General features: G+C 39.8%; 1 protein-coding gene across 9 annotated transcripts in view; it reads left to right on the top strand.

Moving 5' to 3' along the window:
- TEAD4 (TEA domain transcription factor 4) overlaps positions 1-21,352 on the top strand; it is a 47,121-nt gene that overhangs the window by 11,160 nt on the left and 14,609 nt on the right. For 5 of the 9 annotated variants that reach the window (XR_001557223.2, XM_015871755.2, XM_015871793.2 and 2 more), the window contains exons 2-7: positions 1,113-1,367; positions 14,970-15,034; positions 15,892-15,954; positions 18,691-18,825; positions 19,401-19,444; positions 20,878-20,933. Coding sequence is in view for 8 of the 9 variants with exons in the window: in XM_015871755.2 (XP_015727241.1) it covers positions 1,361-1,367; positions 14,970-15,034; positions 15,892-15,954; positions 18,691-18,825; positions 19,401-19,444; positions 20,878-20,933 (370 nt within the window). In the remaining variant the exon portion in view is untranslated. Of the gene's footprint in view, positions 1-1,112; positions 1,368-13,845; positions 13,914-14,969; positions 15,035-15,891; positions 15,955-18,690; positions 18,826-19,400; positions 19,445-20,877; positions 20,934-21,352 lie in introns of those variants that run through there. The other 4 variants (XM_015871783.2, XM_015871802.2, XM_015871775.2 and 1 more) reach the window with 4 other exon arrangements.

Here is a 21,352-nt window from a genome sequence, read left to right as displayed (position 1 = left end):
CCTGAACATTTGGTGGGCTACTGAGATATAAAAATCTCCTGCTGTCTAATGTCATTAGAAGATCACCAAAACCATCTGAGAGCTAGTGTTGTGAATTCTTTCTACAGCTTCACCTTTTGAAATGATAAAGTTCTCAAGATTTTAATACTTTTATTTAAAAACAAAATAAAACAATAGTCAATTAGTCGTTATTGGCTCTGAGAAGACTTTATGATCAATAAATTGAAAGAGGTAAGAAAACACTCTAAAAAGGAGTATATTGTGTAGCATATTTTTTATTTAATTTCAAGGAAGTTTCTGGAGACTTGAACCCTGACTTTTTGAACTTCTGAAGTTGAGCACATTGGTCTAATTTGTGGTTTATTATAATAATAATTACATACATACGTATTAAATAATTTACAGCAAGGAATAACCACGCTTTTCTTTTCTAACTAGTTTTTGACATAGATTGTGCTCAAATTTCTCCTCAGCCCTCTACATTATTGCTATGATGTTCCTGGGCTAGTCTAACTTGGTGCTTTCCCTACTCTTTGGTTCAGTCCAACTTTGATGATTCTGTTGCTCTTGATAAAATAATTTTTGTGATTTTCTGTCTTTGTGGTTCAGACAATGAAACCATTAAAAAGTTAAACAACTTTGCAATTAAAACTGCAATTAAACTGCTTCTTAGAAATGCAGCTCATCCTTGAGAAATGTCAGTGACTGCTAACTTCAATTCCAGTGAAACAACATCTAATTTATTAATCACTGCTTCACTTTGTGTAGTCTTTCATATAGACTGAACAACTGTATGTATGCTTCAGTAAGCTAAGTAATATTTTCAGTGTTAATCACTGCAGGAGATTAGGAGATAAAGGCACAGGCAAGAAGATTGTTTCTGAGAAGAATGGGAAAGTGATGGAGAATCAGTGAACCAAATACTGGAGCAGGCTTTATAGGATTTGTAGAAAGGGTTTCCATCTCCAACATAAGCATGACTGATTTACTCTTTAAGATAAACCTGAAGTAAAATCCTTCCTCACAGAGATGTTTTAGTTTATCTAGTGTCACCTCATTTTTCTAATAAGGAGAATTGCCAACTGACAGATGGGATATGTTTGTCATCACAGGTTCTGAGTCTGCTTCTCCACGTGGCACCTTGGAGCTTCTAGCTGGCACCATTACCTCCAACGAGTGGAACTCTCCTGCCTCCCCTGAGGGGAGCAACGATTCAGGGGGCAGTGAGGCCTTGGACAAACCAATTGACAATGACGCTGAGGGTGTATGGAGTCCAGACATTGAGCAGAGCTTCCAGGAAGCGCTAGCTATCTACCCACCATGTGGACGGCGGAAGATTATTTTATCAGATGAAGGCAAGATGTACGGTAAGGAGAAAGGACACATCACAGATTTTGTGACAGCCACCTTCTCTTGTGCAAGCCACTGTTCCACATTCTGAATGCAGTCTTTCTTAAGCTATCCCAGATTGATGTAGTTTGTCACTTTAAGTTGTATTTAGGGAAATCTATTGAGATTTTAATTAGCACAACGTTCTATAGTCCTGTAAAAATTAGAAGGAAACTGCAAATCAGAATCCCCCCCCCAAAAAAACATATAGATTGGATGCTTTTTTTCAGAGAAGAATCAGTAAGATAGGTTCCCAGAGCTGGGTACACTGCTGAACTAAATTTTGGATAATCATTCCATAATGGGACTAAGTCTTCTGAGTTATCTCTTGCTGCTCCTGAAGTTTCATATGGAACATTTACAAGTTATTCTGCAGTTTGATGTCCACCTGTCATTGTTCCCAGTTTGCTCTCACTGAGGGCATTGGTGGGATCTTCTTTATACAGTCTTATCTACAATTTATCATTTTCATGGCTATATACATTATAACATTTGTAAACGTGCAATATATTTTGAGTAAGTCTAATAACCCTGAAGCTCCTTAAGTGTCAATATTCTGATGCAGATATCAGTTTCTGATCTATGATGCCTCTAATACTGTTATGGATGTGCTATTGAACTGATCCAGCTAAAAATTTACACAGCCAAAAAGGAGGGAAAAAAGAACATCAATTTGAATAGGCTTGCAGATTTGTTTCACTGCCCAGCTTGTGCCAGGATTTGGAGAAGGAATGATGAAAGTGGGAATGAAAAGTTTAAGTGAGGATAGGACTGTTTCTATCAGAAGAAATGCTTGCTTAAAGTGTTGTTCGAAGTAAAACCATACTTGACAATCTACTTTGTGGTGCCTTATGGTAATGAAGCAGAGATAGAGACATGCTCCTTGCTGCTCTAAGTCTGCTAGTTTTCCTAATAGTTAGCTTTTAAAATTACCGGTGAAACAGCTGTGTTTTAAGACTGTCTTAATCTACTAATCATTCTATTCATAGTCTTTGAACTACAGATTTAGGGTTAATGTGTCAGAGCAGAGAGTGTAAGGTACCGGAAAATAAATGAGAGAGCAAAAGCAAAAGTGAACTAGAATGAACTGCCGAACTGTGAGAACTAGCTGGATTTTGATCTGACATTTTGTGGAAAGTCTCTGTTTAACTACACTTGACAGCCTTAGAAGGTAAATAAGGTTATTTACCTTGCAGGGTAAAAAGTCTAATCTTGGCTCTGGGAGAAGAAATGTACCAGATTTTCTCCAAGCCCTTTTCCACTGATTCAAACAGGACAGTGTCCCTGCTTGCCTTCAGTGCACCTGTTCCCACCACAGATAGTGAACTCCTGACAAAATCCTAGGCCTCCTTTGCTTACTAGTCTCTAGGATCCATGCCAAGGAAGTGGGGCCCTGTCTGGGATGTGTAGAAAGATATGACCAGACAGGGAGAATAAATATAGATCCTGATTACATCTATACTGTTTATGAGTCAGGTCACAGAACAGGATATGCTGTATGTGGAGCGGATCCTGCCTCCAAGGGAAGGCTGTTAGCTGTTCCATGGCTGATTTGCACGCAATTCATTGAAACAAGAGGGGAAAAAATGTTACACAGAACCATATGTGCACCTTTCCATTGACAAATGGGAACTATAGAATGATAGAGTAATAGAATATCTTGAGTTGGAAGGGAACCATAAAAATCACTGAGTCCAACTACTTGCTCCACACAGCCAAACCTTTTCATTGTTTCCCAGTAAGGAGTGGCTTATGTGATACTAATCTTTCTTGCGTGATGTTTCATTTCTCAGAATCTCTACTTCGTGCAATTCATATAGTTCTCACCTGTTGAGAAGCAACCTGCTATCATATGAAAATCAGTAGCTTTTAACAGTAAACATTTCAAACAAGTTAGTCTGCATCAAACCATTATGAAAAACTTGCACTTCTCAGTTTCAATCAATTTAAAATTACACCAAAATATGAGTTTCAGCCTGTACACAGGCCTCGTGTTCATGTTTCCTACCCTCTTCAGTGTTCATGTTCTTACAGCTCTTCAGCTGACAGCCTTTAGTGCTGTGTAGAGTGTATGGAGTAGACGTCATTCCTACATTTTCTGCAAGTCAGTGAAACTCTTGATGCTTTTGATTTTTTTTTTTTTTCCATCATCTTCTTACCTCTTAGATATGTTACACTAATATTGGCAGCACACTGATTGAATAAACGTATACTGGAGCAGTGCTCATAATGGAAGCCCTCTCTGTCTTTTCTAGTAGTCTTAACACTTTTGAGAGGCAAGTACCTCAGCCTTCTCCATGTCTGAGGAGGCCAGCTCTCCCTTTTCATTTATCTCCTTTGCCTTTCTCTTCTGCCCAATGAATCTAAAGAATCCCTTCTGGTTATTTTTCTCATCCCTTGCCAAGTTTAATTTTGTCCATGCCTTAGCTTTCCCAATCCCATCACTGCATGTCTGGACAGCACTTTGGTATTCCTCCCAAGACACTCATCCCTGCTTCTGCTGCTTATACTTTTTCTTCTTTTCCCCCCTCAGTCTGATCTGCAGGTCCTTGTTTAACCATGCTGCTTTCTTGCCTCATCTGCCTGATATCTTATTCTGGGTAAAGGGGTTCCTGTAGTATTTGTACCAGATAAATCACAGAGTTCAGAGTGGGAATTGGTATTTTGTGATATCTTCATTACTATCTGGAGAAATGGGAGGGAAAGCCTTGGTAGCTTTGTGTGATGTGCAGAGATGCTTAAGAGTCAGAATCTCCCATCAGTAGTTGGGATGGAGAAATGAAAATCAACTAGCAAAGTTAGATTTAGTTTAACAAAGCATCACTGAAATCTTGATAGGTGAGGAGGTAGAACTTGTGACAACTGCTAGAGTTACTAGTTTAGCTGTACAGTGTTCCTTTCCAGTAAGGAAAAATCTGGTATTGAGCACATTCTTGTAACATGCACTAGAATTGGTGATTATTTGTTATAATGATGTTCCAAAGGAGGCAATAGTACAGCACATGGTTTATGAACAGCTAATTCTGCGTTGGGAAGTGTGGGGCAGACAGCTAGGGGCACTCACCTCTCATGCTAGTGCCCATCTGTTTGTTAATTAAAGCCCTGACACGGCTGACAGAAGATATTTTAGGATGTCCAAAACTCAGAGGCTGACTAACAGGAGAAACATAATTAACCACGTTAATAGTTAAAACCTGGAGCAGGCATTAATTTGGTATTATCATACCTTCAGAGTGACCTTCAAAGGTCATTCTGAAGCTGAAAACTGCCTGGTTTTCTACCCCTGTCCTGAAGTGTCTAGGTAAATCTGTAGAATATTGTGTTCAGTTCAGAGGAATATTACCAGTTAATGTTTTTCCCCAGCCTTAAAAATTAAGTGAAAAGTTAAACTGAGAAGCAGTCAAGGCCAAAGAAACATTTACTACCCGTTCTAGTTCATAAACACTTCTCCTTCTTGAGTGGAGGAGTATTACAGCTTTTACAGATAGAAAAGCCTTCAATATTTTTGATGCTTTTAAGATCACTTGAAAGTGGAGCACACTGGTCCTTTGTGATTTTAGCAGATTTATAGTCCCGTTCTTATATGTCAGGCCTAAAAGCGAGCATGCTGTATGGGATTAAGTTATTCCCACTGTATTGATCTGCAGCCTTAGAACATTGATCTTTTGGCCCTCCCTTTGGCTTTTCTGTTTTGAAATTTCAAACATTTAGTATTCTCCAATAAAAAGTTGATCAGTAGCAGTTTGCTATCAGCAAAGTACTTCTGCTTCTTTATTTTGGAGGTTGCACAGTGCATTGAATTTTTGTTTCTAGTTTAGTAAACCAGGCTTACATACTCTGGAACTTCATCCACTCTTCTGTATTGTTACCTGAGAGATGACTTCAATTTAATTCTTCAGCTTTTTCCCTTGTAGCAAGTCATCGTGATTCTGGGTAATTACACATTTGCAGTTGTTTTCTGAAAAGCATAATAAAAATCCCTAGTGTTTTCTTCTACTTTTTGAAATACTCCCTTCCTTCACAACTGGATCTACATATTTCCACTTGCTAACCTGCTCTTAGGTAAACAAAACATTCAATTACAACTTCAAGGTTGAATTCAAAACAATCAAGTCACAGAATCATAGAATTACCCAGGTTGGAAAAGACCTTGAAGATCACCAAGTCCAACCTCAGCCTAACCACTACCCTAACTCTAAAAACCCTCCACTAAATCATATCCCCGAGCACCACATCCAAACGGCTCTTAAACACATCCAGGGATGGCGATTCAACCACCTCCCTGGGGAGCCTATTCCAGTACCTAACTACCCTTTCTGTAAAGAAGTTCTTCCTAATATCCAACCTAAACTTGCCCTGGCGCAACTTGAGGCCATTTCCCCTTGTCCTGTCACTTTCCACTGCCTTGGGTTTATTTTTTTCCTGAAAGAACATGGAAATCTCTTCTTTCCAGCCTCTTGCATAAACATCACCAGAAGGATCTCACAAACAAGGATAGAGTTCTAAGAGCAATAAGTGTACTAGACTTAACACTGAGCTCTGGGAGTTGGAGGGACTGATTTAGGAAGAAGGACTGAAGAAGCTAAATATACATAGCTTGGCTAAGTGATGACTGAATGGTAGAGGAGTAGAGGTGACATAATAGCAGTCTAAAAATATTTAAAGGGTGTTAACATTTAGGAGAGAGGGATTTTGTGTGGAACATTTGAGCAGGACTAGAACAAACTGCACAAAAAGAAGGAATATAGAGTGAATATTAGACGAAGCTTCTGCATATCTAGAGTTCAGTGTCTAGAGATCTGTGCCATAGGAGTTAACAATGGAGACGTGGTAACTTGAAATGTATCAGATAAAATTATAAGGAATGTATTTGTAAAATTAGTCCTAAGGAGTGGCCTGATGTGATTGTGCTTTTTATAAATGAGATGGATTATAGATTGACTAAGAAGCAGCTAAAAGAAGTGGTAGCAATGACATTCAGATAGGATCTGGATAATGAGCACAGAAGAACTAGGACAATGTATTTCTTTAAACAGTTGCTCATTGGCTGATCCATAAGAAGTTCTACACTCTGTGATTGGCAAAGATCTGGGCAGCAAAACTGGGAAGGCTGTGTGCAATTAATGCCCAGACAGATAGACTTGCATCTTGGTCATTGCATAGTGGAACTCTGGGGCCTGGGTTAAACTGCTGCTGAAAGGTACACAGCAGCTGCTTCTCACTGTTGTCACCTTGAACTTCTGACCCATTCTCTGAGTACTCCTTCAAATTCTTTGCATCTCAGTGCATGCTCATAGACACAGTCATGCTTTATTGCGAGCTTCTGGAAGAGGAATTTAGACTGTTTCCATTGAAACTCTTCCATCTGAAATGTCTTAAAAATCCCTCTTCTTTTCACACTGAGCCATGGGATATGGTGAGAGGGAGTTAGGTGAAAAGGCAGGTACTTTTTCACCAGTAGCCAGCCACTGAACAGAGTTCAGCTTCCCACAAAGCTATGATGACTTGATGGTTTTAATTAATCTTCCACATACAAAATCCATATTCATTTCTTCCTGTAATACAAGAACAGTTTCTGGGTACATTCGCTGTCCTTATCTGCTGCATAATTTCTAGTCAGGGGGGCAAAACTAGGTTCTGATATACAGGAAAGTGTAGCAGTCAGAACTTCATACAAGTAACAAGCCAGAACAGGCTAAGTGCTTGAGAACAAAGTTCTTTGTTGATCGTACAGCAACTGGCTGAATCAATCTCAAAGATCACTTTTTAGCTCCGATTTCTTGATAACTGGATCTCTGAGTATTTGGTTAGCTTGCCATGTGGACACATGAACAAGATTAGATTAGCACCTGGGCAGAAATCTGCAAGAAGTGGAGTACTGTTGGTGTCAACAGAGGTAGATGGGTAGAAAATGAGGAGGAAGAGAGATACCAAAGTTTTTTGCTATCCTTTAAGGAATTACTGAAGTTGAGGTTTGCTTTCACATAGCCCTGAGCTATTGGCAGTTGTTGAAACAAGCAGAAAAGACATTGGTTGACCTAAGGAAGAGCTAAGCAGATATTTGAGTGTATAATGTAGAGCTTGGACTCACGAGCACTAGAGAATGTTATTAAATATAGGTTTCAGTGCTAGCGCCAGTGGCCATGTTTTTCTAACATGAATAAAAAAATGTTTATGTGTATTTAACATTGTAATTCTCAGGTGTCCTAAGAGACTAAAAGTTGTTAGTTTGGCATGCTTTTCCACATACAATTCATCTTGGCTTTTTTGTATGTTACCTGATACACTCTCTGACATATGAAATATTCATATTATTATATGCAGCTGCTTTGTTGTGACTGTGGAATGCATCTAAACAATTGTTCATTAGTCTTACTTGGGAAAGAATCAGAACTACTCTGCTGCTGCAACCTTTACTGTGCATATGAGGGTTATTGGATGGATTATCTGTGGCCTGAGGTGATAATGTGGGAAAACACAGCTGATGAGGGCACTGAATTTTAATGTACTTAATGCTGAGGGTTGATGCAGGGCTGTGTAGCCCGAGGCTTCCATTAGCGTAATTGTGAGGGATTGCTACATGAATACATTGCTACACCTTAGTAAAAGATCGTCTTTACAGAGAGTAATCCCATGTACCTTTGGGAAAGATTAGGAGATTCTCTGTCTTCAGAGAAACAATTCAAGGGCAGTCAGAACGCTGCTCTTTCTCTTGCCAGTATAGGTGTGTTTTTGGGTTAGGTGGAATACAGTTTCAGGCTACAGTTTTTCCGTCTGCAAGACAGGTTTACGTTTTGCCCTGATTCTTTCTCTGTTCTTTTTACTGTGTGGCCACAAAAGGACTTGGATAACCAATCCAATTAAAATAGACTGAAGGGAAAAGGAAAAACAAACAACAAAAAAACAGCAGCACCATAAACCCTTCAACCAACCAACCAACCAACCAAAATTCCACATGCCCTATTATGGACTAGAATGGCCTATTATGAAAAGGTACTGTTCTAGTTTAACTAATGCATTCTGCCCCAGCAAATAAAGCTTTAACGTCTGCATCATTTTGGAGGAGGAAGGAGCTCAGCCCTTTCATGGTCAAATACTAAACACATATCTGTCAAGGTAGAGCTGAAGATGTGGTAGTGCTGATCACTTCATTACTGTATTTGTATTAATCTGATTGTTTTGATAATTCCTCAAAAATGTATTCTATGGACTGCAATGTGCTCAGGAAGTTTTCTTATGGAAGGTAAAAATGGAGCAAATTTGAACATTGGATGAATGATCAAAGTGATCAAACTCTTTTCTCCTAGCTGAATATAAAATTCTCTGATGAGTGTAATTGTGCTACAGGGGCTCAAATTTGACTGCTAAGCACTGCGGTTCTGCAGTGACAGGGGAGAGATGTCTTCATACAACTGGCTAGTGCACTGTAGTAAAATGCAGCATGATTTTCTATGATCTATTTCATGCAAAGTCCTAGCTTGATGATCATAATGATGTGTTCTTTCATTGCTTACTAAATACATGTCTTGTTTCTGAATTCAATATAGAACTTACGAAGAAAAATACAATTTGTTAAAAATGGAGGAAGGAATTTGATTAGAGTTAGCTCTGCTATTGTTAATATATCATTTAAAGACTTGTCTGCACCTCATCTCAAAATCAACGTGCTGCTTTTGAAATCCTACACTGCTGTTAGTTTCACTTGCCATATGTGTTTGCCACAGTTGCAGTCCCGATGCATTTCAAAAACATGACACCATACCGCACTAGTTGCTCAGTATGTTAAATTTAGAAGCACTATTGAAGCCAGAAGAACAGTGAAGAATCAACAGCAGAGTTTACAGGTTAATGATGGGGAAGCAGAAGTTGGAGGCTCCCAAGGAGAGATGGAAAGATAAGGATGATGGAACCATAGAATGGCTTGTGTTGGAAGGAATCTCAAAGATAATCTAGTTCCAACCTCCCTGCCACATGCAGGGATGCCAGGCACTAAATCAGGCACTAAAATGAATTGCCCAGGGCCTCATCCAACCTGACACTGGACAGTTCCAGAGATGGGATATCCATAACTTGTCTGGACAATCTGTGCTGGTGCCTCACCACTCACTCTCACAGTGAAAATTTTCTCCGGATGTCTAATTTAAATCCTTTCTCTTTTATTTAAACATGGTTGCTGCTCATCCTGTCATTATCTACCTGTCTAAAAACATCTTTGCCCTCCTGTTTATAAGCTCCCTTTAAGGAAGGCTGCAATTAGGTTTCCCCATAGCCTTCTCTTCTCCAGGATAAAGAAGCCCAGCTCTATCAGCCATTTTTCATAGGAGAGGTAATCCAGCTCTCTGATCACCTTTGTGGCCATCCTACAGACCCATTACAGCATCTCCACATCTCTCTTGTCGCAGGGGGCCACAGCCTGGGTGTGGTCCTCCAGGTGGAGCCTCACAAGGGCAGAGTAGAGGGGGACAGTCGTCTCCCTCACCCTGCTTACCTTACCTCCTGCAGCCCAGGATACCATTGGCCTTCTGGGCCATAAGTGCACGCTGCTTGCTCATGTCAAGCTTTCAGAACCCCTAAGTCTTTCCTGGCAAGGCAGGGAACTCAATGAGTTCTTCTGCCAGTCTGTAGGCATAGCTGGGATTGCTTCAACCCAAGTGGAACACCTTGCTCTTGGCCTTGTTCAACCTCATTATGTTCACGAGGGCCACTTCTCAAACCTGTCTAGGCTCCTCTTTTGGATGTTATCCCTTCCTTCTGTTTTATCAACTGCACCACTCAGCTCACTGTCATCAGCAAACTTGCTGAGGGTGCACTCAATCCCACTGTCTTGGTTCTGAGACAGACCCCTAAGAAACATCACTCATGACCAGCTTCCACCTGTACACAGAGCCATTGACTACAAACCCTTGGCTGTGACCACCAGACCAATTCTCTGTATTGTTCACCACCCTTCAAATCACTGTTTCACAAGGATGTGGTGTGGGATCGTATCAAAGGCATATAAAATGGAAATGATTATTGAAGGATTTTTATTGATTTTGGGGATAGCCTCAGTTTTGTTGGTTGAATTAATAGTAAATGTAGGATCTGAAACCATGAATGAGGGAACGATTAAACCTTTTGAGGAGTCTGTGTGCTGAACATCACCAGTGTATTTTATACGTGTTATGTGAGGACAAAGATCTGAAAGAGGGATGAGAAGGACATGTGGGAGACATAGAGGCCAAAGCCTAATACTTCATAGACAATTTAGAGAGAAAAAAGGAGATCTGAAGGTTGAAAATGAGCAAGCTGAGTAATAAAGATGTGACATTAATGACTGTCAACAGTGAACAAGAATAGGAGGGGATGAAGCGAACCCAGAACTAAAAAGAAAACATCACATACTTCATACAAACTGGAAAACTACAAGAAGCTACTCACCTTTGGTGACTTGTGATAGAGATATCTAATAGTTAACGTTAAAACTTATGTTACTGTTGATATCAGTAAGAGATAAGTGTTTGTGCATCTTGGTGAAAAGATGGTAATAGCAATCAGAGTAATTAAAATGTTGTTTTGACACATGCAGTCCTGTTTGTGGAAAAGGTGATTCCCAGGAACGCATTAAGTGTAGGTAAATGAAGAAGCAGTGCCATGAGTGACAGCAAGTAAATCGGTGCAAGGAATTACCAACTCACTGTATATGTTTATGTGAACAGTGTAGTTGTTTTGAGTGTCATTCTGAAGTAATCTAAAAGACTTGCTTTGTGTTTTGCTTTGTATGCATAGAAAAATGTTAATATTTGATGGGCAGCAGAAGTGTACTTAAGTTCCCTCTTCCGTTTAGATTTATTGGTCATATGACACATGATGCACAGTTCATTATTCATATCTTTACTTTCATCTGCAGTTAACAAGGTGCTTAGCCAGTTCAGGAGTTGTGAAACAAAGTGCTTTCCATAGGCTGTGAGCCTTCGGACTTCCAGCGGTGTAGTACTTGTTTACATATAACTTCTGATAAAGAAGAGACACACATGCTTCTTCTGCAGTTTTTGTTCATGGTAATTTAATACTTTCTTGCTGCAGAGATTACTAGGCTTGACAGTTTGTATAACACTATCTTCAGTAACCCTTGTGATATTAATGTCTTTTCAGGGAGACTTGTTTTTCGCTACCAACATCTTTATTAGCTTAAAATACTCTTCCATTCTGTGTTTTTTTCTTGGCTCTGAGGGGATGCAATTCTGGAAGAGGAAGTTTTTATGTTTATTTGACAGGTGTCAAATGGGAAGTGAATTCTAAATCCAGAATTCTAAATCCATATTTAAATACTCTCCCTAAAGAATTTCTACATCAGTTTCTAATATTTATAATTTGCACAACTCTGACATTTTTGCTAATGCTGTCAAAGACAAACAGTTAAACACATACTTGGGGAAGCAATTCTCACTTCTGCAGGCTCAACCTAAATTTATTGCCTTTCCTTTCCACTTCCTAATCTCAGCATCCCTAGCTTTATTCTCTGTGTATTACACCTAGTCCCCTCTGGTTCCTTTGTTGAGGTGGGAGGTGGCACATTTTTTTCCTACATGGGTTCTTGTCAATGGACTGGAGTAATGTCAGATTTGTCCCTGCTCTGATATGGATCCTCCATGGATTACAGTTGCCTCACACTGTACTCTTTCTGCCATGGGACACCTATTTCCAAGAGTACCTAGCCAGCCACATCCTCAGCAATGTGAACTTCAACATCTCCTTCTTTTCTCCTTCCTCTTCTCCAGATGTGTATTTTCATACATCTTGCACACTTTTAATATATATACAATTTCCTTCTTATTTCTTTCTGGATAAAACGAGATGTTCAAAACCTGCTTTCCACCCATTTCCCACATCTGAAATGCATCAGACTGTCCTGAAAAGCCAACGTCAGTGGGATAAGTGCATTTTCTTATCACATCTGTTGTTTCTTACCTTGCAAGGTGGATCCGTATCAGACAGACAGAGGCTGTAAATAATTTTCTTGGCACTAGAGAAAGGTGTGTGTCACTAGTGTTCGGTATGAAATCTGTAAAAATGCTTACATTAGTTGGAAAAACTGCCAGGTGGAATGTAGCAACAACAGCATCTGCTCCTATTAAAGTCTTGGGCGAGTCACTGTGCTTTGCTGAAGCTGGGAACTGAGAATGTCAGTGGTTACATGCTAGGCATTGTATTTCTGGTACAAAAATAGTTCCTAGTTTGTGTATGGAAGAGCTGGGGTTATTTTCCTTGTCTCAGATACAGACCTGATCCTTCCCTACACAGAGTAAGAAGAACTTCTGAAATAATACCATTATGAAAAGACAAAAACAGCCATGTCTGAGCTGTAACTTGGCCCATGCCATTCCTGCAGCTGCCCCCACCTCGTGCCATAATGATGGCAGCTCTGCTTTGCCAAGTGGCCTGGCCCAGTACCAGGCATGCTGCCATCACTCAGCAATAACCAAACAGTGATGACTGAAGTTATGGCAAACAATTTAATGTATTTTGATAAATTGGCTAAACACAGTCCCATGAACAATGAAAAATCTGCAGTCTTTTTTTTTTTGAGGTACTGTATCACTAGTGTGGCCACCATAGATGTATCACTTTGCAGAGTCTGCTCTTTCTGTCATGTTTCCTGCCTTGAACCAGCCTACAGTTCAGATCTATAGCTACTATTTTATAGTAGGACAACCTGCTCTGGTGTTACCAATTACTCTCACTGTAAAGCAGAATTTTTTTCATCTTATGTTCAGATAGAATTTTATATGTTTCATTTTGTGCTCATTGTCTTGTCCTGTTACTGGGCAGAATTGAAAGGGGAGTGTGTCCCTCTTCTTCTTTCCCTCCCGTCAGGCATTTCTATTCAATAATAAAACTACCCCTAAGTCTTCTCTTAGTCTTTAAAGATGTGTCAGTGTTATAACCATTTTTTGTGAACCTTTGCTGAATCACTCTAGCATGTTTATATCTACCTTGTGCTGGACACAATACTCCAAATCACGTAAGAAGTGCTGGGAAAAGGGGAATAAATGAATCACCTCCATTGACTTGCTGGCAATGCTCTTCCTAACATAGCCTTGGGTGCTGTTGTCCTTCTTAGGTGTAAGGGTACATTTCTACCTCACATTCAGTTTGTTGTCAACCGTGACACCCAGGTCCTTTTCCTCAAAGCTGCTTTCCAGATCATCAGTCCCCATCATATACTGATAAGTGGATGGTTAAACTGGATGATCTTGTAAGTCTTTTCCAACCTTGGTGATTCTGTGATTACAAGGGAAATGGTTGATCACAGCCAGAACCTCTGATTAAGCATCTGAGGCAAGCAATGAGTCAGCTGCAGGAGCACAGGTGAAGGTAATTCAGGTGTGCTCCTGGAAGGGGTGGAGCTTGACTCCACCTCTCCTAGATCCCATTCAGTGGCTGACCAAAGGTAGCACCTCTTTCTGGAGGTTGCTTCTTTGTGGAGTTCTTCCAGTGAGCCTTGACATTGGTGAGTGCCTATCTTGAAGGCCTTAGAGTTGGTGAGTCCTTTTTCTTAGTTACCCTCTGGCTATTTATTTCCAGCTATATTTGTACTATTCCAATTGCACATTTTACTTGTGTTATTTCAACCATACAACACTATACTTGTATTATTTCCACTGTACAATGATTTTATGATGCAGGGATTACTTCTCCCGTAGATGTAGAAATTCGTATTTCCCATTGTTGAACTTCAAGATATTCCTGCCATCTGTCATGTCAACACAGCCATCTGTTTTATCAAACAGTCTCACAAGTTTTCTATTGTCTGTGCTCTCTGAGCACTCATTCTGTCCTGTTGTCCAGATAATTGATGATGTTGAACAATATTGGTCCCGGTACACTGCTAGGTACTTTGCTGTAACGGGACTTTGCGCCACTGTTCAAAATCTTCTGGGCTCAGTTGTTCATCTCCTTATCTACTTACCCCTGCTTCCTCAGCTTATCAATAAATATTTTATGGAAGATAGTGTCAAATGTTTTATTAAAGGTACACAATCCCTACAGCTCTCCAATCATCCACTAGCTGGTGATCTTGTTGTAGAAACTATCAGGTTGGATAACAGTGATTTCCCACTTTTTAAATCCATGCGAACTACTTACAAACTCATTCTTACCCTTTGTGTACCTGGAAATGGGTTCTAGTATTAGATTACACTTCCAGGTACTAATGTGTGGCTGACTGGCCTGTTGTTTCCTGGTTATTCCTTCTTGCCTTTCTGAATGATTGAAGGTGAGTGGCCTTCTATTTTACTTTTCTGTTTCTAATTGTGATTTTGATCCATGCCTACAGATTCTACATGCTGTGGTAGTAAAAGTATTAAGCAGAATGTTTGATTCTACTTTCTTATTGGTAATTTTAAACTATATAGATGCAAGATGAGAGACAGAATTTGTAGCCCAAATTTCAGCTCTTAAAACTCAGACCTCTACCACATGAATTAATCGGTACCTTTCTAAAATCACCACGCTTCCAATCTTTATAGAAAGAAGTGATTAAAAAAAATAAAATAGAAAATCTCAAAATTGGTATTTGCATTCTTTCCCTGTTTCAGGCCGAAATGAGCTGATTGCCCGTTATATTAAGCTAAGAACAGGGAAAACACGCACAAGGAAACAGGTAAGTGTAAAGTATTCCATTTAAACTTTAGGTGCTTTGGACCACTACATGTGCTGTGAGGACATAAAAGAAATTCCTTGCTATTCACTTGCTATTGGTTTTTAGCTTCCCTAGAAATTATTTACTGATTAATAGGAAATAGTAGGAAGTCAGATCAAGAATTTTATAATATGGCTACAGTGTTTACATCTCTCATCCACCTCAGACACACAATTTCTCTCCTGTTAAACACTGTGGGCTTTTATTTTGTTTACTAATGAATATTTTAGCTAACATAAATGGCAGGGTTTTGTTCAGACCATACAGATGGCAATAGTGATCTTGAAAACATATGGCTGATGGGATAAAAAAAGATGTTTCTTTGATTTGGGAATGACAGTACAGGTTATTCTGGACAAAGCCCTGACAAACCTGGACGTACTTTGGGTAGAGGACTGAAAGGGTTCCTTGCAACCTGATGTTTTTTGTGTTTTGATGTGTTTTGGCTCAGATTCTGAAGTTCTCAGAATAAATATATTGTGGCCAATGTCCTATAACATTTTCCCAAGTGTAGGCCAAGGTGGAAGGAGGTCAAAACTTGCAATCCTCAGGTTTATGGATGGGTTTTTCAGTTTCAGACAAGATCTCTGGCTTTATAAAGCCATTTGAATGGTAAAAGACCTTCACTGGCCCATCTCTGATCCTCCACCTCACAGTAATCACAGTTACTTTTAGAAAAGCATCTAATTACTGCCTCAACTCCTCTCCATCCATCAACCTAAATAACTCCCTGTTGCACAAAGTGCCTAAAGTAAACTTCTGCAAGCAGCTACCAAATACCCCTCAGGACTGAAGACTGATTGTATCTTTCAATGCAGGTATCCAGTCACATCCAGGTCCTGGCAAGGCGGAAAGCCAGAGAGATTCAAGCCAAGCTTAAGGTACGATGGGTATCCTTTACCATATCATGCATTCCCTGAGTCAGCTGTTCTTTCATCCTCTGTCTTTGAAGAGCTGAAAAAAAGGGGGTGAGGTTAGCCACTGAACTGTGGTAAGCTGGGGAGGTAAAGGTACTTCCCAGGAAGTGCTGTGCAAACACTTGTATTGTTTGAGCTCTGTGACGTCTGAGGCAATTCTATTTAAAGAGTAAAGGAACAATGACTTTTGTTTTAATGTGTCTGATTTCTACCTCCGGTTTATACTGCTGTCTTTCAAGTTTGAGTGTGTCTTGGACTTGGGAGCATGGGAAGAGTGTTCAACTGAGAAGTTGGAGTTTATGGCTACAAACGTTGGCCTGTAATCGTTCCCTGGTGTTTTCTGTTCCTTGGCAAGTGTAATTTTACAGGTATTGGTGTGCTAGTTCTACTAGAGGTTGTGACATGGAGTTGTCCCTGGGTAAGAAGTGTCTGAGTTAGTATAACCACTGGAAGGAGGTTGAAATGCCACCTGACATCTTCTCCAGTAAAATGGTACCAGCTGAACAGATTTTGCACTTTGATTAATTCAGACCTTATTTGAAGAGTTCTGGGCTTATCTTCCTTCTTATGAGAAGGAAAATGGTTGACTTCTGTCTAGCTGCATAAGTAAATCTGTGTTTTCCTTTCTGTAGTCCTTGTTTTATATCATTGAGAGAGCCAAGGAAGGAAGGTGCATACTGGCCTTCCTGATTTGATGTGACAGTGAGTGATCTGAAGAGAAGCAATTTGCTTCCTTGATTTTTTCCATACTTCAGGTGACTGAGTTTCCTGATATCTCAGTCTAGTCATGACTTTTAAGTGGACAGCTGTTAGTACATGATTCGTCTTCACTGTCTGGACAACTTCTTGCTGGGCCACACAAGGTGTGGACTGTCTGTGAGTGACGTTGACACTTAGTCTTGACCAGTGCTGGAGTGTGTGCATCTCTGGCTTGAGCAGTGATTACTTCTAAAAGTTATGAATGAGCACTACCCTCCTTCCACCACCAGTTCCAGGTCCATGTTATAAACTGGTGTTGTATCTATAATTTGCCTGTTGTGTTTCTAGGTGTCCTGATAAAGGAGCCACAAATTACAACTAATTCAGTGCTTCTAGGTATTGCCGCCTAAGTTTTAAGCCTGTGGTACTGTTAAGTGGAGAGGCAAGTTAGAGTGAGCAGCAAAAAACTGCCCAGGGAGTTAAAAAGATTTACTGCTTATATCTGTAACCTTGATTCCATTATTTGCATGTCACAGCATGATTGAAAAGCCAATCAGATGAGTCTGTTTGCACTTAGCATTTAAGAGCTGGCCGTTTTTGTTCTCAGGGAATGGAGGTGTTTTGGTGAGCAGCTTGGAGATATTATTTATTCTCCTTTCACATTACTTCTGTACATGTTGAGAGGTCTCCCAGCTGCATGTAGTGAACTATTCACCAGTACCAGAGTGTTCATTTTTGCCTGTCGAGGCAAGTCTGTAGCACTGTTTCAACTCATTTATTTTTTTTTGCTTTCCCTTATCATTTTCATAAAGCAAGGAAAAGGAATCACAATAGCTACTACCCTTCTTCCAGTTTCAGCTGGTAGCTGAGTTTTCTTCTGTCACTGTTAATTTTTCATACTTAATAAACTTATTCATATTTATATAATAGAAATCTGAGCAGCTACATACTGACTTTTCAAGGCAATTAGTCTAATTTCTCCCACACAAATTGAGTTATCTTCTTTAAGTGTGCAGTGTGCCTGTTGTAGATAGATGTGGGGAAGTAGGGTAGAAGATCAAAAACTCTGTTTTTGTATTACATCCACCGATATCCCTGTGATTTGGCCTTTACAAAACCTTATGGGGGAGGATAGAGAGAGAAGAGACCCAAGAGCAAGAACTTAGCGCAGTTCCTAAAATAAATGAGCTCGTGGCTTTGAGAGTTCCTGAAGAGAACAAGATCTTCTTTCAGCAGCTTCTCCAAGCCATGAATTCACCTCCTGCATTGCCATTATAATTATGATGTCACAGATAAAAGCAGAGTGTCTGAAGGATAAAGATTACTTGTATGGGACTGTAGGAAGAAAGGAAGAATATGTGGAAGTACTTATGGCTGTCCATTCATATCCTGGATTTCTTTGTAGAAGAAACAAAGAACGCGCTTTGTTTTCAACATACATTAGCTCCCTTCTTTGTGGCAACTCCACAGTCTTGCTAAAGTACAAAACAGAATGTTCTTGCATATGTTCTTATCCTGGGATTTCTTGTTTCCCCAGGGATGATCAGTTCTACCTGAGAATAAAAGACCTGAACTGAGATAATCTTTTTACAGTGATGATGCCAAACTCCCTTGGTACTGACAATGAGCTTGTTTTTAGAATTTTATTTTATTTTTTTGAGAATGGAAGGTCTTTCCATTAACTATCCTTACCAGTACTTAAAACACTAGTGAATTAGAGTACTAATTTCCATGAGAAAACATTTTAGCTGCAGACAGAAAGGAGAAAGGAGAAATGCTTCACAGTTTCTACAGTGTGAACCCAGCATTTCAGGAAGTAAGATTAGCCACATCTGAAGGTATAGTAATGGTTGAGAGTACTAAGCTTTGAAGAGTTCTTAGGGTATTAATTGGTGAGTCCTCTGCTCAGGTTTTCAGAAATGCTCAGAATCCATTAGATCAGGCAACATATTTATCATTATAATTATTCTGTTTTTTCTCTCTTTCTACTCTTACCCATAGGATCAGACAGCTAAAGATAAAGCTATGCAGAGTATGGCTACAATGTCATCAGCCCAGATAATCTCTGCAGCTGCCTTCCATAGTAAAATGGCCTTGCCAGGTCTCCCACGACCAGCCTATCCTTCTGTTTCTGGGGTGAGTGAACTAGTGTGTTAGAAGAGTTGGGCTGATGACACTTGAATCTTTGAAAGACTATCAAGACCTGCCAAAAGGTGTTTTCTTTGTACAGCAAATTGCTTGCTCACACTGATATGTAACAGTGGAGTTTCATTGTATGCTTTTAAAATAATGACACAAGCAAGAGAATTATCATATTCTCTGGATTTTTCAGCTGCTTGAATTTTTTTTCCTTTTCTCAGTCCATGAAACATTCTGGACCATCCAGACCCTTTGTCAAACTCATCGTTCCCTTGCTTATCCTGAGTGCTTAGATCACAAATGATGATGGCTCTTACACAAAGCTTTTAACACAGAGGGCCTGTCAGCATCCCCTGTCCTTGTGTCATTTGCTTTTACATCACTACTATTAACTATTACTGTGTAGAAAACACCCTCCAAGGATTAAACCAGGAAAGCAGAAAGAGGAGCTGCAGTTGTATCATATCTTTGTCTGAGCTTGTTGTTTCTTTCTTCAAACAGGGGCAAGCCTGGCTTTTTTTTTTTTTCTCTATCCTAAGAGTAATCACCTTTGCGTGTATATTCTCTTGCAGTTTTGGCAAGGAGCTTTGCCAGGACAAGCTGGATCTTCACAAGAGTGAGTATTCCTTTGTCTGAGCAGGTGTTTCCTCCATGCTCCTTGAGGAACATTAGCTAGTTCAAGAATTTTGAAGTGTTAATGTAATCCTTGTTCTTATGCAGATTCCTTGACTATGGATCTGAGACCTAAGGCCCATGATAAACTTAAGAATCGCAAGACAATCTTAAACAAATAAAACCCTATGTCTTCATATGGTATCTTCAGCATGGATTGTACCCTTTTAACATGCCCCATGACTCATCAGACAGCCTAATGTGGGTTAATTTAATGAGCTGCTGAATCTAGCAGCCTGAGACAAGGCAGCTGCATCTCCTTGCTCCCATTTTCAACCAGTAAGGGCATCTGAGCTTGTGTTCCTGGTGGGCACGCAAGCATATGCATTGCACATACATGCAGATATACATTGGCCCCCACTAAAAAAAAACCACTGACTAATAGAAATACAAAAAACATCATCAGCCTCGTTCTGTATCTCTCTCTGGATGACCTGGGTAAAGGTGTGTTAAGGGGATATAGACACATACTGTGGATCTATCCAGTATCTGGCTTTGTGCACTCTGTCCAGTAGCTATCCTTGGATCCTTTGTTTCCCTTTTTGCTGGTGCAGATCCCTCACTTGCACACACAGATAAAACACACATGCATATGAACAAATACACACAGTGAATCTCTTTGGTAGCTGGGCTTGGATATACAGTCCAGCCAGTAAATGGTCCTGTATCTTGACTCTTTCCCAATTTGCCACTCACAAAGATAAACACACACAAACTTGGCTTTCAGTTGCCCTTCAGACTTCACAGTCATTATGTCAGTTGGCCTGGATCTCTTTGTCCCACTGAAAGTAGCCTCCTCAAGGTGCCTCGTCCCTGAAGACATATAGTTAGCCCCAAAGTCATCTGTTTGCTGGCTAGTCTAGCTTGATATTCAGTAGTGAGCATACTCTTAATCGCTATAGCTTCTGACACTACAGAAACATGGCCCCTGTAACCCATAAGTTGGTTCTGTGAATGGCACTTAGATATCCACAGGTACTACAAAGTACAAAGGAATGAGACCCTTACCCAGGAGAATAATTGGAAATATAATTTAATATGAAGACAGTACCGACTGTAATGGTAATGTGTAGGACATAGCTAGACAAATGTGCTAATCTTTTTGTATGCATCTTTTATCCCCTTTTTTATGCTTTTCACTCCAACTATGTGTTCTTGCTCTTTTCTTGTTCAGTTGCTGCTGTTTGTAAGGCAGATCAGGAAACAGAAACTAATAAGCTGTTTTGTGGGGAAAAGTGGCTCATGAAATACTGGAAGCTGTTCTGGAAGAAATGAAAAGTGTTTGTTTTAATAATCTAATCTAAACAAACATTTGATCAAACGTATTTTCCTTTTCCTCTTTCCTTCCCTCCCTCAACTGTCTTTGCATACCTGTAGCGTGAAACCTTTTCCTCAACAACCCTATGCTCTACAGCCTTCACTGCCATTACCAGGTATGTAAGAAATACAGTTATTTCTTTCAAATTATGTATTAACTGTCTGTTGTTCTTCTACCATGCTGCTTGCATTAGAACACTGAATTTCATCATAACAATTGCCTTTCCTATTCCTCATTGAGTGGAATAATAGATCTGTTTTTCTTCTCAGTTTCCTCATTTTGAGGAGTTAATCATGTTAATGGTGATGCTTAATTCTCTGATACTAAGCCAACTTATTTCACTGCTAATTTTCAGGTCCTCTTAAAGTCATGTGTTTTCTATGAAATCAAAACCAGGTAGATTATCTTCTACATCAGTTGGTACAACTCTGACAACTGCTGTCTTAGCAGAGTGTGACTGAGAAGCCATTTCTAGCACAGGGGGAGTGAGGAACATATGAATGGTATTTTGCATGATGACTGAAGTTAGAAGAA

This window comes from Coturnix japonica, chromosome 1, assembly GCF_001577835.2.
Source record: "Coturnix japonica isolate 7356 chromosome 1, Coturnix japonica 2.1, whole genome shotgun sequence".
Lineage (NCBI taxonomy): Eukaryota > Metazoa > Chordata > Aves > Galliformes > Phasianidae > Coturnix > Coturnix japonica.
This window is presented reverse-complemented; position numbering and strand designations above follow the sequence as displayed.